Here is an 18,785-nt window from a genome sequence, read left to right on the forward strand (position 1 = left end):
GGAATCTAACCAGTACTTAAGCCTAACGTGTACTATATATACTATCTCTGAGAGAGATAATGTGTGATATTGTTGTTATAAAACGTTTGTCGTAGACCAAATGTTGAAATTGTTTGTACTTTACATTGTATAAATTACGCTATAATAATGTTTATATTTCTAGTAATTACTTGGTCTACAGCACTCGTTTCTTTACCAATAGGTAACTTAGAATGATACAAAGACAGAGTTTGTCAATTGTACAGTATATAAGCTAAACGTAAGAATTTTACATGTTGTCGGTACTTTTTTACCATTTTTTATACTGATCGATAAGCGATTGTTGTAAGTAGTTAAATGTTATGAACATAACCGTGTGACGTTATTTAATATTTTTAACTATGCAATGATTTCAATGAGATCTCGCTATTTGTTTTGTATCAAAACGCAATAGGAATTGATGTTTGGAAGGACAAGTTAGCGAATTATGTAGGTGTATTTATACTTGTTTTTGTGAGTTATTGTAACCAAAGAGATTATTAATCTAGTCCTATGCTTTATGTTGTTGTAGAAAAAATTTTGTGAATATGAAAAAAACTTTGAATTTAGTTTAAGGTTCTCCCGCATAATTTGAAGTTACAAAAAGGTTTCGGCAATTAATATCATAGAAATAAAATTCGTTCATAAAAATCATTTAAAAACCTATGTGTCCCTGATTTGATACATGAATCTTCTCTTAAAATGTTATTGTAATTGTATATTGATATGAATATCACGATGTAACTTTTCTTTGTCACGAGATAAAAACTCAACAAACCATCTTTTCTCTTTTACAGATGAATTTTATTGCCGATTCCTAATGTTAATGTTAAATGATGAAATAGAACATGACTAACATTCATTTATGACCATGAAAGTTTATAATTATATTCGGGACGACCTGTAATTAAATAATTTTACAACAAACATGTTAACTTTATTGTAATGTCTTTTTATTGGTCTGAATTACTTACTGCATATTATTCTAACATATCATAATATTTTTACATTTAACCAAGAACAAGTTGTCTGTGTGTCTTATGCGTACTTAATAAACTGGAACAAAATAAAATACTTTAAAAAAGCTTTATTGTTTTATTTTTATCAGTTGTTTTAATAATTTAAATTTTCTTTTACACAATCGGAGTAGTAACATATGCAAATATTATAATTAAGGTCATTGGACACTGCAATTATAATATTGTTTATACAAGTATTTTTGAAATTCATGACATTTTAATGCTAACGTCTTGACGAATATATATTTTAATCAAAATATATGAGGGATTGTAACCGAAACAGATCTAAAATGTATGTATGAAAATACATATTATAAAGAAGTGAGATCAAAGCCAACGGCTAAACACTGCTTATCTTATTAACTAATTATTATTATATCTTACTGACTACTTATATGCTAATTTATATTAATCATAGAAGCGTTTTCAACGAAAATTTTACTAATTAACATGTCTAATGTCCATGGGTACGTGTATAATAGTTTTTCATAGGTGTTTTAACAAAACTGATTGATGGAAAATTCTATGACAATATAATCTACATAATAATTGCCTTCATCATTAAAAACGCTTCATGTGATTAGTAACAGCGCAATAGGCGTTGTGTTATAAATGCAATTCTTCGAGGTATATTGACTTCCAAAATAATCCGTACGTTTACCGAGATTTTGTTTTAAAGACACTTCTTAGATGAACGTTCTTTGCCAGATTAATCTGAGCTAGAGCTCAATTTATGGAAATTGGTATCCTGATATCATCTAGTATATCTATTAACTACACGTTAATGGCCTACATTGCACTCCAAGTTCCGTACATTTGCATTCCTGACATGGTGAGGAAAGTTCAGCTATCATCCTGCCGACATGGTACATTCGCCCGTATATATTACATCCCGCTAGCTTCGGGAGGCCTGATATCAAACCTGGTAACATATTCGATGGTCTGGAAACTTCTACGGTCTGCCCTGATTGACCCTTGCTTGTTATTTCAATAGTTTTAGTTGTTATCGGTCGAGGAGTTGGTTTTAAGAAAGGTTTTCTTGTTGGGGTGAATGGTTTGGATGTGGTAGGCCGAACGGTTGTCCTCTTTATTGCAGTCGCTTCTCCGAGAACCAAGTGATCGATCCTGTCAACTGTGTTTAATTTTTTTGATGGAATAAATGAGTACTGATTTGATGGAACAAAATTCGATACAACTTGCGGTTTTCGAGTAGTCGTGGTAGCTGGTGTCGTGGTTGTCCGTCTAGGAATATTCGTAGCTACATTTGGAGGCATTTTTTTAAATGGCACAGTGGTAGTAGTTTCATATGTTTCGCTGAGCAGCAGTTTTAAGACGTTTCCTAAAGAAAATCCTTCGTCATCGTCTTCATCTTCATATTCTTGTGATTGGGAAGAACTAGGATTTACTTGATCCTTTGTGGAAATATCGTGTTGTGATGTTTGTTTTTCTGTTGTTGTTATTACAACTGGTGACGTAGGCAATGCTGTTGTACTCACATTCTTCGGACTTACTCCATAGGTTTCTCTTATATCAGCATCGATTGCGGGATTTCCATTGTTCGTTGTGATAGTCATATTATTAGTAAATGGTTTTGTTTCAGTGATATTTTTAAACTCAAATTTGCTTAGCAAGGAATCCAGTGTTATGTTATTTACTACATTAGTTTCGGTTGTAGTAGTAGTTGTTGTTGTCGTCGTCGTTGTTGAAGTTACTTTTGTTTTATTTGCTGAAAAAAAAATCATACGTTAATTTTACAACTACTTTATTGCAAAACATTAGGTATATTGAAATCTCTACTTATATTTCAGATTGTACATATTATATTGTTTACATACGTATTTGCTACCTACCTGCTAATGTATATGATAAAACGTGTTTCATTCTTACCTCTTTCACAAACCAGTTCACCACAGCATTGGTTCGCAGTCACAAGGCGGCGTATGCATCCCGGGGGAATGTTACACGGGCGAGGGGAGCAGTGCAGCTCTCCCCACGCGCATGTGCAGATGGAACAGGCTTGAATGACGGAGTCTCCTTCAGCCACTTGTTTACCATCATTCGATATGCATTGACCTGTAATCAAATTTACTTTTAGTACTAATACGTACTATAATAATATAGTTAAGTTAAGTTATAGTATATAGTTATAGTATAAGTTAAGTTACAGATAAGTAATATATATTACGATTGCAGTTAATAATATACTTGCTAAATTAATTTGAGGGATGATAAATAAGTTTTACCTTTCTCATCAATTTGCATTGATGTTGTTAAATGCGGTATAACTGGCCCTGGAGGTGTACTGTATACTGAATAATATTCGTCGATTATACCAGGTCCTTTAGGAATGAAACCACCTGAAAATAATGTGGAAGAGTATTCCATTTAATTCGTAAATCATTTATAGGATAATATCAAATATTATTTATTATCTGCCAATGATTGTATTGAAGAATATATTGTACGTAAAGGTCTACCTTCAGTTTCTGCTGGCGGGGAAAACAAATTCATTGCAGGTGCTTCAGCCTTCATATTTTCAGTTGTGATGGGTATTTTCGGTTCGGCTTTAATTTCTTTCGCACTTCCAAATGACGTACCAACAGTAAATTCCATTGGACTTTCCAAATCATCCACATGAACTGCGTAGGTTTCTGGTATTTCATGAGGTAAGGGATAAAGAGAATCTTCTTTATTCGTGAAAACTGGATACTGCGTTGGATTATAAGTATCTTCACGTCTTGTTATGTATGGAATATCCTTTGTGTCAATAGTTGGATAATAAACAGGAAATTTGTCTTCTCTCTCTAATGCAGGATACGCTAAGTCTTCTTTAGGAGCAACATCATCATCATCAACGACAGCATCAGCTGCTAGAAAGGGAATGATTCTGAAAAATACATTATTTTAATAATAAATTATAATTAAATCATCACAAAATACATTTTTATTAATTACTCACTTCAAATTAGGTAGTGAAGGTGGCAACGTCGGTTCATTATAATCGTAATCAGCTTCTTCTTTTGTCTTCTTGGTAATATTGTGAGTATCAGCCAACATTGGTGATACAGTTTTAGGAGTTACGGTAGTAGTTGAAGTAGACACAGAAGACGGGACTGTTGTGTTAGTCCTTAAAGAACTCGTCACATTTATAACAAAGCTTTCGTTTTCATCAAAACCATCGTTGTAACTTTTTTCAGTGATCAACTCGTTCGCTGGGAATGTATGGGTTTCTATATCTAAGCTATCGACAAAAGGTATTCGTGGTTGTGTCTCCATGTGCATTTTTAATGTATCGTTTATATTCGTAATATTGTATAGCAGCGATGTAGACGATAATTCAGCTGTACAATTGATTGTACCGTTTATCATTATTTTCACAGAGCCATCAGGTTGTTCTGTTGTTTGGCTCTCTGCAACTTCTTCAGTAGTGCTTTGTTCAGTCATTGTTGTCGAGTCTTTAGTATAATCATCTAATTTTACTGTTGTTTCAGACATCACCGTACTGTCACTCTCTGCAGTTAATTGAGTAGTTGAAGTTTTAACTTCTGTAGTGGTAGTAATGGGTTGCTTTTTACTTGTAGGGATGGATGTACTTTTATCTGTGGCTGTACTTATAGTTTTAATAGTGGTTTCTCGTTTAGTTGATTTCGAAGGGTGAAAAGATCTATCTTCACTTTGCGATGGTTCTAAATAATTTTCTGGGTGGGCAAATAAGTTATGAATTATACCTGAAAATGTAGTGAGAAGTTATTAAGTTATGAAACGAATAGAAACATGCAATATTTCGATACATCAAAGTTAAAATAATACTTTTTAGCTTTATAAATATGAAGTACGCATAAAATAACACGTCGATTACCTAATGCTGGTTTCATTTCTGGTCTCGTGTGATTGCATTGATACTGATGAGGACAGCACTGTCCAGCTTGTACCAATGGTTTGCATCCCTGAAGATTCGGAGCACAAGATAGATGTTGACACCGGATCATGCCTCTCAGACAGAAGCATTGCGTGCAATCGTCTCCAGACACGACTCTTTCTCCTTCACCTATCCACTTGTCATGACTCGTTTCACAGTCTGAAATATAAAGATAATATTTTAAGACAAAATTATCCTATGAAGTGTTTGTGAAATTTATAAACAGGAAAATATTTCGATGTACTCTATACATTTTTTTGATCAGACTGTAGGTAAAAGAAAAATATTCTAAGTATACTTAATTTTGAAGTAAAAAATATGTGTTTAATTCAAGAGCAATGAGAAAAAAATCATCGTATCCAAAAATCAATAACTAGCAACAATAAGCTACAACGATACCTAATAATATTATTTTCTTAAAACTAAACTTCTGTAGTTTTTTCAATGCATACCATTTGGATTTCTCTCCGGGGCTACATCGGTATCATGTTCGCAATAGTACCGCTGCGGGCAGCAGGCGCCCGGCGCGGGGCGTGGCTGGCAGCCCGGCGGGGGCGGCAGGCACTGGGGTCGCACGCAGCGCCGCGCACCCCCCAAGCAGAAGCACTGCTCGCAGGCTGTGGTGGAACTCATTGCTGATCCGGCTGCGTAGACCGTGCCGCCTTCGACGCAAGCGGGTAGGGCTGAAATTAAATGAAGCAATTTGGAGAACAAAGTTGTAAACCCTAGATATATAATTTTTTTTTATTCTTGTCAGTTTATACACTCGGTATAGTATTGTTTCGATATAATATATTAACATGAATATTACGAATATCATAACATACCAAGTCCGACAAAGTTTGGAGCAGCGACTTCAGTGTCTTCCAATAGAGCTTGTCCATTGACGAAATTCACTCCGTCTGAAATAATGAGGTTCAAAGTTAAATGTAATTTAAAGATATGCCAGAATTAAGAGTATTTTTTCAGTTCCTGGAATTAAATTATAATACAAACATTGAAATTATGCAAGGTATATAAATTTAAATTTAATCATTGTACAGTGAGGCTCTACCAGGAAATTGTAAATTTCTATGAGATTTAATAAGGTTCAAGATCTTAGACATCTGAAATCTACATGAACGAGCTTTATGTTTACGTAGAAACCTAGTCATTTCACGTAGCTAGTCTCAGTCTACATACCTGGGCACTGTATCTGCGGGCAGCACTCCCCCCGCCGCTGCATCACCTGGCAGTGCGGCGGCGGCTCGGGCAGCGGTGCGCAGGCGCGGCGCCGGCACGACAGCGCGCCGCGCGCACACGTGCACGCCAGACAGGCCTCCCGCGTGCCCACAGTACTGCCGTCGCTGTGCCACCGCCCTTCGTACAGGCAGCCGGAGGGGAGCTCTACCTTGCCTATAAGGATAGTTAAGACTGCTATAACGAAATTTATTTTATGTAAGAGCGAGCTAAGAGGTAGTTGGGCCACATAATGTTAAGTGGTCACCAACGCTCATAAACACTTACGTAACACTGGTAGTGTTACAGGTGCTTTTCCGGCTCATTATTTATTATTAAAATGATCGAACAAAACATCTCTACGCTCCTTAATACATTACATATTTTGTGTAGAGCAAAATTTCAAAACCTGCTGTTTATTTTATGTTTGTAAGTGATGTTTAGGTATGTTCCTTATATGCAAAAATAGCTGAACCGATTCTGATGGATTGTAACTATATCACAATAACAGAAAAAAATAGATCACGAGGCGGGATTCAAACCCACGACTTTCGCCCGCAAAAAAAATCGATGTATTTTACACAACTACTCTATATTATAGGATTTTTTTTAAATAAAAAAAATATCGCTTAATTACTTACTATTGCCTCTTAATTTACGAATAGTTCTATCTACGCCTTCGCTACAACCTGAAATTGAAAAAAAATATTTTAAAAATACGTCAAACTATCACAAAAGATACATTTTATGCATAAAATAAGCGCCTTATAAAAACTTTTTGCAAATATTTTGTATTGTGATACACCATTCTTCTTCTTAAGTATTTTAGCAACTGAGATACATTTCATTTTAGTATGTTTTATTAAAACTTAAGTTAATTATGAAATGAATAAATACGAGACTTGTAAAACTTTACATTATAATAAAAAATAGATTCAAATTTATAAATTGCATTTTATAGTTTTAGAGTAATTAATTAATCCTTAACACAAAAATGCCTATATTTCCCTTAAACCCATAAATAAAAATAATTCAACCTAGAACTTCCGTGAACAAAAGGCACGAACGTAAAAATTGCTTTGGGTCAGTATGGAGAAGTCAGGGTAATTCAGAGTGCCATATTGTCGAGCAGGTTTGCTGTGGGGGGAGGGCAGGGGGGAGGGAGGTCGTGGGAACCGACGGGAGAGGGTCCATTGACTAACTGTACTCCATCGATGTGCCATATCGGCTCGATTGGTAACGTATGGCTTTAAAGTGTATCAATGTGCTTTGATTTGAAATGTTTAGACGAAGGAAGCTTAGATTTGAAGTTAGGATTTTGCTGTTTATTTCACTCCTATTCTAAGTTACAAAAACTTTTATTCATTTTATGAAAATGATAAAAAGGCTCGTTTACATTGGTTTATAATGTAAATAATGTAATTGGCGTGGATTTCATGTAGATCGGGAGTTAGAGCTTTATCTCTTATATGCACGCTATGTTTATAAGAAGCTCAACTTTACCGGATTTTATTAATTTTAAAATACTGAATTTATATATATTATATAATATTGAGTTGAGAAATTCTCGTACTAAAGACATTCGATTCATGACCATCTCGTTAGAAACGAGTATCACAATTAAACTACTGCTTCATATTTATAATAATAAATGCACCTAACGTGTTTTTAAAAAATAATTATCCTTTTATAAAATAATTACCGCCATTGTTTTCAAAATGCTAAACAATACGATACGAGTTAAAAACAATTAATAAGAAACACACATTAACGTCTTCAATTGTGAGTATGAGTATAATATTGTAAATATAATAATAGAAATGAAAGTATGAATGAAAGTTTTTCTAATTAGTAATGAGAAAAAACATAATGGCGGTTTACTTTCCCATATGTTAACCGAATTGTGTCGTGCGAATTTGAGATGACTAAAAACTTTTTAAAAACCGTTTTGAATACATACTTTTACTTGGAAATATAAAAGCCACTTATTGCATATTATGTTATATTTCAATATTATATACAACATACATTTCTAGAAATAGTTAAAAATATGAAATGGCTCTACGTTACACAGAATACAGAATCTTTTGTAACGTAAAAAGCTTGCTCTTTCAAAATGACTTATTCAATCCATTCCTCAGAATCGGTAATTCATCAATATTAAATGACCAATTGGAATCCTTCCAGTTAATTTTAAAAACGAATAACGTTAATATAACTGGTTTATAAAAATGGTCCAGACACCAGAAATGCTGTCTACCTGCCAGTTAACTTGATTGTTAAGAGGATCTTCTTTTTAGCACAAGGTCATGGTATTGTATTGAAAAATTTATAATTTCACTCTATGTTATAAAATTAAACATTTCTTGATCTTCACAGAATACTTAATAGTACCTACTTACGTTAACGTATCTAGAAATTCCATCTATACAACTATGTTTACGTAAAAGTTAATTTTAAACACACGTTACCGTCAACTTATAATCAATCTTAGTTTTCATATCGACTTCTTATTTCCAAAGAAATGTAATAGACCTAAGACCATAACACAGGAAAGTAAACATTAGGGAAGACAAGATAGTTTGCAAAAATGAAGAGTTAATCATCATTACTTTCAAATAATATTATATCCTGTATTCTCTACAATAGAGTTTTTAAACAATGGGATATATCAACCATGCGCTTACGCTAAAATTTACTCACGTTTTGTACCGTTGAAAACTATTGTTCTGTTCTAAATATTAATGTTTGTATCTTAATGAGATGAAAGTCAAGGTAAGATTTGGCAGACAATGGGTTCCCGCGTGAAGAGACACGCCATGGGAGCGGTCTGCAGCGACGGGCATCAAACCAGTGACCCACGAATTATGCCATTGTTCTAGTTGATTATAAAAACTACTTGATGAATATAAAATGCGCATAAATTACTTCATAAGTATAACTGCGTAATTTAAAACTATTTGAAAAGTAAAACCTTTTTGATAATAAACATTTATAAAGATTTTTGATAATATCCACGTACAATCAGTAAAATCGTGTTCTATTCATAGTGTAAAATATAATATTTAAAACATAGAAAACCCGTATAATGATCAGTGTGAAAACGACCAAGGGACCCGCATGTTAGTGTTCAAATGATAACAATTAGAAATTGAAAGTCGAACATCATCTGTATAATTTGCTTTGTATAAACATATTTTTTAAATCTAGTTAAACGGAGTAAAATAAGTTCTTAGTTGATAAATAAATTACCTACATTAACTTAAAAAAATTAAGCTTTGTTAATAATAATACGTATCAAGTAACGTAGAAAATGTATGTAGAGTTATCTCTATTTTTATAATTTTATATATTAACATAAAGGCTCTCCGTAAGTTATTCAAAATATAGTACATAATACCAGAAGATATTTATGAAATATGACAAATAACAACGGGACTTCGATTCCGGTTTAAGTTCATTCATTCAACAGAGTTATGTGAAAATTTATCGAACTTAAGTAATAAGGTCTAATTTCCTTTAGATCATTGCTTAGATAGCGGTCTGTTTGCATAGATTACCGCGGTGGTTGACATAATGTGACGTCTTAGAGAGTTAGAAATATATTACGGTATAATCACGTATGCTATCAGCTGGCATTGACAGTTCCTTAAGAAGAAAATATCCGAAGCCTAGAATGAGATTTTGATGAGACACAAATTCCCTTTATTCGCGCTTTTTCTTCGAAAACTTGTTTTTCCTCGTATTTGTTCTTAGTTTGACTGCTAATTGGCGCGAATGTAGATCTTCAATTAATTCCACATAATATAAAGGTATGAGTTGCGGAGAACATAATAATATGTATTAACTATCTCTGAAGCCATTGTTAGTCCAATATAGAAAAGTGACGACGATAAACAAACATTTATTTTCTTACTAAAGCACAATAGTTACTGTGTATTACAAAGTATAACAATTTAAACATAGGAATTCAATGGCTTATATTTTATGAAAATCATCATGGTATTCATGTTATATTTTTTATGAAAGCACTTCATACATTTTACATCTTTATACAGTTTTTACTGAGGCACTAACAAACAGTTTTTCCACTTCACTAAAATAAAAGCATTCTCACTTACACTACTTAACAGTACTAATCATAAACCTCACTCAGTGCATTGTATTAGCTTAAATATTTAGGCTGAGCCTCAAAGGAGGCTTTGTTTATTTCAGAACCGTGTCAGTGGCGCGCTACGAACTATTTGCATGACAAAATATTTATTTTAGCTCATCGTGCTCAACTGAAATATTGTACTTACAATAATAAGACGTGTATTTAGTATTTTTTATACGTTTTGCAATATATTATTATTTCACAAGTTCACAAGAATTCAAGAGGATGCAAAAATATCGGAATCTGCGAGGCAATTTTGGTCCAGCCGGCAAAAGCGAAGATAAACATCAAAAAATACAATAGGACTGAAACCTCAGGTCATCGCTTCAAGGACAAGAGCCAGCGAAAGAAATTTCTTTTTATTACCGTCCGTCGGTTTGCGTTGTGTCGGTCCCGCGTCGGGTCCGCATCACACGACTTATAAATAATACCCATTGTGTAGCCATTAATTAAATTGTGACGGGAAGCGAGCCCTTTTGTTTTATACGAATAGCGGTCGGGAATACAATGTTGCAGATCATATTATATACCATTTAATTATATAATAACGCTGTTGCTAAGAAGACTGAAGGATTTACTTCAAATGTTATTAGATGCTCATTAATTGCTGATAAAATCTTGATAACGAACTTACGAATGTTAAAAGTCGCGTAATATATTTTACTAATACGTTATAGTATAGAAACCATAGATTAATTATGTATATCTTTGGTAGAGCTTCCTGTCACTTCTCTGATTTCTGAATAAAAATGTCAATTAAAAAAATATTATGAGGTGCATACGTGATTACTTACTACCTTTAATTTTTAGTTATACCGTTACTTATTTGAAATATATTTTGCATATTCACCATGCACATCGTTTGTCAACAAAAAAAGTTTGCAGCCCTTGGTGTGTGTGGCGCGCGTTGAACTCTTTTTGATGAGCCGGTCTCGACCGCAGGCTTTACGTGCTGGTCTAGCCTGCTTAACATCACTCGACACGCTTGCTAATTATATTATATTATAGTGTCTATACGCGCAAACTTTTAGGAAAATGTATAAGAGAAAAATTATCCCAATAAGTACTTATGTGAATTGATTATTCAATTTGAAAATTTAACTGCCGATCTGCTCATAGGGCTTTAATAATATGATATATTTTGTAAATATATAAATCTCGTGTCACAATGTTTGTCTTCAATCGACTCCTAAACCACATAACCGATTATAATAAAATTCGCACACCATGTGCAGTTCGATCCAACTTGAGAGATAGGATAGTTTAAATTTCAAATCGTTTTAGAGAAAACAGGCGAAGCCGCGGGCGGTAAGCTAGTATTATGTAAATTAATATGAGCATAATTAATGTCCAATTCCAAAACCCAATATAATTTGACGTAAAATATTATCTGGGATTTAAATACAGTAGGTATGGACAATATTCATAAATACGAGTATAATATATCATTATCTACATAGCCCATGGGACAAACCCATCATAATACGTGATATCGAGATTACAAGAAACCTGTTCACGATCATTGATGCGCATGCGCATCCTATGAAATCACGTAGATCCATTGCAATTGATACTTATAATTCCTATTAGACTAGAGTTATGAACATGAAAACTTTTCATGATATATATTTTGAGATTCTCACTCCCAGATTGATTGCCATAATAGAACTATTCAAATTCAACAATTAAATTGTCATTTTTCACATCACTATAAACATTAATTTATAGTGAATGTGAGTGAGAGTGTGAGTGATTAATATTTTTAAGTAATATTAACAAATAATATATTATTATATTAGTTTAAAGAATCGAATTCACAACACAAACATAAATACTCATTAAAATAATAATAATTAAGATAATCTTGATTATCTATTGTCTATAATCAATATATAATAAGCCATGAAGATATATTCCGTTATGTAAATTGAGATCGAGACAGATTAGCTCTTATCTCATCTCAATCGCGGCAAGCTCTTCAAAGCTCAAGCATCCATTATAAATTATAATGCTGGGAATATTGCACAAGTTCACGTATTGTTATAATTCAAATAAGGTAATGACTTCCTACTCCCTGTTATATACAAAAACATCTTGACAATACGATACTACATAAACTATAAACTATACGTATAAAAATCGATGTTTTAAAGTATGTTTATAAACGTAATTTCAAGTTCAACGTATCAATAATTCTGCCTAACAAATTTCCTTCAAATATCAATAAAACCATACCACTCGTGTATCACAAACCAAAATAAAAACAAAAAACAGAAATCCACGACTTAAAATGTCATAAGGCGCTTATCCTTGTGCAAGGGTCATTGACCGTATTTGCGTAGGACCTGCGAACGCGAGGAAGACGCACAGAAGGGACAGCGGGGCCATGGCGCACGTGCAGCCTCCGCGACGGCTAGCCGCTTACTGACTATCAGAGTATCAGAGCCTATCAGTACACACTACACCCACCTACACACCTACAAAACACCATACAGAACTATGAGCTTAGCCGCTTTTACACTGGATGGATACGGGACGACTACGTCTGAGAGAGAAGCTTCGATAACTGAAGTTTATTTACTTTATAAAGATTGCATTTTTGTAAAAATAAATGTTATAAATAATGTGAAAAATTATGTGAACGATTTCGAAAAGAGACTACACAGGACTGCGTTTTATAATCGTTTGCTTTACTCTCTATAAGTAGAGCAAGCGAATATAAAACAAACAATTCCGAAAACATTGTCACAGTTCATACATTTTGGCATCTACTCAACCGTATCACCTTTAACTGTGTTATGGAAAAACGCCCAGTTTTAAAAGTGTTGCATCGAAGTACATTGCTGCTTGCGTTTGAAAATAAATAATAAGCTTTTCATTTTCCATGTGAACCAGCAATGGACATCGATTTAACGGGACGATTATCAGTTATCAATACAATGTAATGTAGGAACTGACATTCACACAATATATCAAACAAGTGCTCGATTTATATATTTTTTACTTTGAACAACTTCTTGGCGGTTGGCGAGTTTTTTATGTAGAGCTTTACGTATGATATGAAATTTATTAATATGAAAGGAAATTATATTATTTATGAATGAATTACGTTTTTCATGTACTAATATAGACAGAAATGCGTCGTTCTTTTTTTCGACCAAATTTAAATTGATTTGGCGGGACTTTCGTGCCACCATTTTCCTTTAAAATTTAAATTGTTTTCATGTACGTTAATGTTTCATTACATTTATAGATTAGAAATTAGATTGTTAATTTTCAGAATTTCAAAATACATAAATATAATTAGGTGTAATTAAAAAAAAACGCTCTACGTATTAATTGTTAGCAACAAAGTAGTCTAAAATTCTGTCTTCACTTTTTCTCAACCGAAACATACCACCAACGTCATGGCGTCAGAAGTAATTACAATTAACAACAATTAACATGCACTGGTCTTAATGTCTTGGGATTATGGTGAACAATTTGTAATGAGCTTACAATGTCCCTTAATTATTATATTACGTACCTAGAGTGATAAAAGAAATGACGAATGGTGTGTGTTTGTTGCTGACAAATATTAAATACCAAGCTAACATGAGAATATATACCAAGTCTATTTATTTTTATTTATTAAAGTGAAACTTTTATTACATCGCCTCAAACTTTTTGGTCTGTGTAGCGCATGTCGCGTGTATCGCGGCAACCGAGTAGGTATTACCTACTCGGCACGCGACATGCGCTACACAAAGCAGTGTTCCGAACCGTTCGAACAATTTCATTTTACCGGGGTTTCATAAAACCACACCCTTGGATATGTCGCCATGACCTCACCTTCACCGAGTAGGCCGAGTAGGTAGACCATACCTATTACCGAGTAGACCAAGTAGACTGCACCTTCGAGTAGACCAAACCTATTACCGAGTAGACGAAGTAGACCGCTCCTTCGAGTAAACCAAACCTATTACCGAGTAGACCAATTAGACCGCACCTTCGAGTAGACCATACCTATTACCGAGTAGACCAAGTAGACCGCACCTTCGAGTAGACCAAACCTATTACCGAGTAGACCAAGTAGACCGCACCTTCACCGATTAGTCCAAGTAGACCATACCTATTACCGAGTCGACCAAGTAGACCACACCTTCGAGTAGACTAATCCTATTACCGAGTAGACCAAGTAGACCAATCCTATTATCGAATAGACCAAGTAGACCACATCAATTTCCGAGTAGACCAAGTAGACTGCACCTTCACAGAGAAGACCAAGTAGACCGCACCTTCACCGAGTAGACCAAGTAGACCGTACCTTCACCGAGTAGACCAAGTAGACCACACCAATTTCCGAGTAGACTACATCAATTTCCGAGTAGACCAAGTAGACCGCACCTTCGAGTAGACCAAACCTATTACCGAGTAGACCAAGTAGACCGCACTTTCACCGATTAGTCCAAGTAGACCAATCCTATTATCGAATAGACCAAGTAGACCACATCAATTTCCGAGTAGACCAAGTAGACCGCACCTTCACCGAGTAGACCAAGTATACCACACCAATAGACCACATCAATTTCCGAGTAGACCAAGTAGACCGCACCTTCACCGAGTAGACCAAGTATACCACACCAAATTCCGAGTAGACCAAGTATACCACACCAAATTCCGAGTAGAACAAGTAGACCGCACCTTCACAGAGAAGACCAAGTAGACCACACCAATTTCCGAGTAGTCTACATCAATTTCCGAGTAGACCAAGTAGACCGTACATTCGAGGAGACCAAACCTATTACCGAGTAGACCAATTAGACCGCTCCTTCGAGTAGACCATACCTAGATTACCAAGTAGACCAAGTAGACCGCACCTTCGAGTAGACCAAACCTATTACCGAGTAGACCAAGTAGACCGCACCGATTAGTCCAAGTAGACCAATCCTATTACCGAGTAGACCAAGTAGACCGAACATTCGAGGTGACCAAACCTATTACCGAGTAGACCAAGTAGACCGCACCGATTAGTCCAAGTAGACCAATCCTATTATCGAATAGACAAAGTAGACCACATCAATTTCCGAGTAGACCAAGTAGACCGCACCTTCACCGAGTAGACCAAGTATACCGCACCAAATTCCGAGTAGACCAAGTATACCACACCAAATTCCGAGTAGAACAAGTAGACCACACTTTCATAGAGAAGACCAAGTAGACCGCACCTTCACCGAGTAGACCAAGTAGACCGTACCTTCACCGAGTAGACCAAGTAGACCACAACAATTTCCGAGTAGACTACATCAATTTCCGAGTAGAACAAGTAGACCGCACCTTCACAGAGAAGACCAAGTAGACCGCACCTTCACCGAGTAGACCAAGTAGACCGTACCTTCACCGAGTAGACCAAGTAGACCACACCAATTTCCGAGTAGACTTCATCAATTTCCGAGTAGACCAAGTAGACCGCACATTCGAGTAGACCAAACCTATTACCGAGTAGACCAAGTAGACCGCACCTTCGAGTAGACCAAACCTATTACCGAGTAGACCAAGTAGATCGCACATTCGAGTAGACCAAACCTATTACTGAGTAGACCAATAAGACCGCTCCTTCGAGTAGACCATACCTATTACCGAGTAGACCAAGTAGATCGCACATTCGAGTAGACCAAACCTATTACTGAGTAGACCAATAAGACCGCTCCTTCGAGTAGACCATACCTATTACCGAGTAGACCAATTAGACCACTCCTTCGAGTAGACCATACCTATTACCGAGTAGACCAAGTAGACCGCTCCTTCGAGTAGACCAAAATGAATCGGTCGAACCGTACGATAATTATCGTACAAATACGATAATTTTGTGCCTAAGTTTCACTTTTACCGTGGTTTCATAAAACCACACAACATTTTTTTTTTGATACTCAAATCATTACACGCATACTGTTCTGTGATTACACCATATTAGTTACACGATTAAAATAAAGTAGAAACTAATTAAACTTATTTTTATAATATAAAATCTTATAAAAGATAAGTGTGTCCTCTTCTGGTTCACTCTATGTTTTTCCAAAAATATTAGAACCTAAAAATAAATTGATTGTTATTTGTAAGGCTTTCAGTATGTCTTATCTTTAATATAAATTTTCTCACGATAGGCTTTGTCCTTAAGTCACCTGCTAGTATCATATCCAACTTTATACCCAGTTATTTTAACTATATGACTGATAATTAGGTCTAGGCGGATGCTGGTTGAGCCCTAGGATTCCTAACGGTGTGCGGCGACGGCGGCCCGTGTGTTCCGGCTTAATTGTGATAATAATTAACACAAAAACACCTATAGTATCCAACTCACCATTAGCTAAGACATTTTAAACTGTTAAAGGAAAACCTTGGATGTAACAGTACTGGATTCTCCAGTAATTGAATTAGCTAATTATCGATAAGTAACGACACCTCGGCAACTGTTTAATCTATTATATACCTCCTATACGAATGTTTATTTTATTTGCTTCTAATGTAGCCTGTAGGTGAAGAGTTTGAACTTCCATAAGTTTGTGATGTAAACATTTAAAGCACTTCTAACTTTGTATTTTGCTACTTATGTAAATGATGTTTATGAACTTATTTGGAAATGCAGGCAATAGGCTTGGTGAGTTACAAAACAATACCGTTTACGAATGTCGGAACAATAATTATGGATGGTGATCGGATGTTACGTCACTGGTCTGCTCTACCGCGACTGCAATTGAGGCCATAGAGTTATCGATGTACCCGTGGGTTAGCCGTAAGTTATATATTGTATCGCCTGTGAGTTATATCATGGACTTAGTAATAATATGACTTCCGAAGAGAAAGCTTACATTTTAAGAAAATTAATGAAAGGACGATATGTCAGTGTTTTCACCGGATAAAATTTTCTGACTCAAAACTATTTTTAAACCGAATTAATACGATCGAAGAATTAATAGATATTATAAACTTAGATCATTTTCCCGTTTTCACGTTTATATTTTTCTTAGTAATCTAACTTTATTTTTCACAATCTTCAGTATTACGAGGTTATATAATTAGAGACAACCCTTAGAGGATGTATGAAGTATATTGTAAAAACCGCGGAATCTCAGCCGCGTCGGTCAGCGACACCACTGTTGGATTCTGCGCTATTTTTAATTATTACTCAACTGAAAAATAAAGATTCATTGACTCTTATAGATAGTGTAGTTTTTCAAAATCTTTCGAAATAAATAAGACGTAGGTAAGCCAGAAAAATACTAGAGTTTTCCAAGTTACAGAGTAAAATAATGATGACTTTCACAGTTAAGATTAAACGAAATCCTAAACATATGGTCATAGGAAATAGGGATCTCTATTTCCTGACACTTCTCACACAAGCATTAATAATAATTATGAAGTCATTATATAATTGAAAAACATTTCCTTTGTCGGTGAAAACAAAATGAACATTAGAATAACCTAAAACCCATATCTGGTGGAGGATGGTGATAATTACAATGTGTCGGTAATTAGGTATTCTCGGGAGTGGTCACTGGAGGGGGTGCAGACGAAGAGGGGTGGGAGGAAGGTCGCAAAAACATTGCGCTCCCACACGCCGCTGTCACTAAGCGCATCATATTTATTGGGGTGTGTACAAACTGTGTGTTACATTTATTTATGTTTATTTTATACTCTTATATGACATCGATAAATGAACATATTATAACTCATTTTAATTTATTATGAAATAAAACATAAACTTATCTTCCATACTGATAATTATACTCACGGTCCATTTCAGTATCTAACTATTAACCTGAAAGAATTTTTTAAAGCTCTTTTAAACTATTGAACTTAATTTTGTTGAAACCATGTTGGTTTACCATCTACATATAATTTAGAATCTAAATACGTTATTCACTCACAAAATGTATTTTTTTGACAATATACATCCTCTCCCAAGGTTTTTATCTATTCCAAAATTCATCAAAATCTGCTCGGTGGTTTAGCAGGATTTTCAGATAGAGTTATTTTCGTATTTATAATATTTGTGAATATAATATAGATTTCTAGGCTTAATATCTTTAATTATCTAACTTTGTGCACTTAGCCCAACAACAGAGCACGTTATAATGATAATATCAACTCGTCAATGGCACTACATTGCTGAGTGTATAATTACCAGTGTTAGATAAATGTTAATAAACTCCGATTTGCCCAGGGACGTGCCAGGGATACACAATATATTCCCTACTAGATGTTGCCCGCAGCTTTGCTTGCGTGGAAAAGATAAATTTTCATGGTATAAGTTTTCATCCCCTATTTCACCCCTTTAGGTGATGAATTTTCTAAAATCCTTTCTTAGGGGACGCCTACGTTATGACATCTACCTGCATGCCAAATTTCAGCCCGATACGTTCAGTGGTTTGGGCTGTGCGTCGATAGATCACTATATCAGTCACCTTTGAGTTTT

The 18,785-nt window shown here is 34.9% G+C and overlaps 1 protein-coding gene across 1 annotated transcript; it reads right to left on the minus strand.

Moving 5' to 3' along the window:
• Positions 1-1,199: 1,199 nt before the first annotated feature.
• LOC123691269 (flocculation protein FLO11-like) lies at positions 1,200-12,729 on the minus strand. The gene is made up of 11 exons (XM_045635570.1): positions 12,676-12,729; positions 6,816-6,863; positions 6,139-6,351; positions 5,784-5,858; positions 5,409-5,639; positions 4,897-5,115; positions 3,997-4,765; positions 3,515-3,924; positions 3,281-3,394; positions 2,925-3,110; positions 1,200-2,763 (listed from the first exon to the last, which is right to left on the minus strand). The coding sequence occupies exons 1-11, from the start codon at positions 12,716-12,718 to the stop codon at positions 1,808-1,810; spliced, it is 3,264 nt and encodes a 1,087-aa protein (XP_045491526.1). The 5' UTR covers positions 12,719-12,729; the 3' UTR covers positions 1,200-1,807.
• Positions 12,730-18,785: the final 6,056 nt, after the last annotated feature.

The sequence above is a fragment of the Colias croceus genome, chromosome 4, assembly GCF_905220415.1.
Source record: "Colias croceus chromosome 4, ilColCroc2.1".
Classification (NCBI taxonomy): Eukaryota; Metazoa; Arthropoda; class Insecta; order Lepidoptera; family Pieridae; genus Colias; species Colias croceus.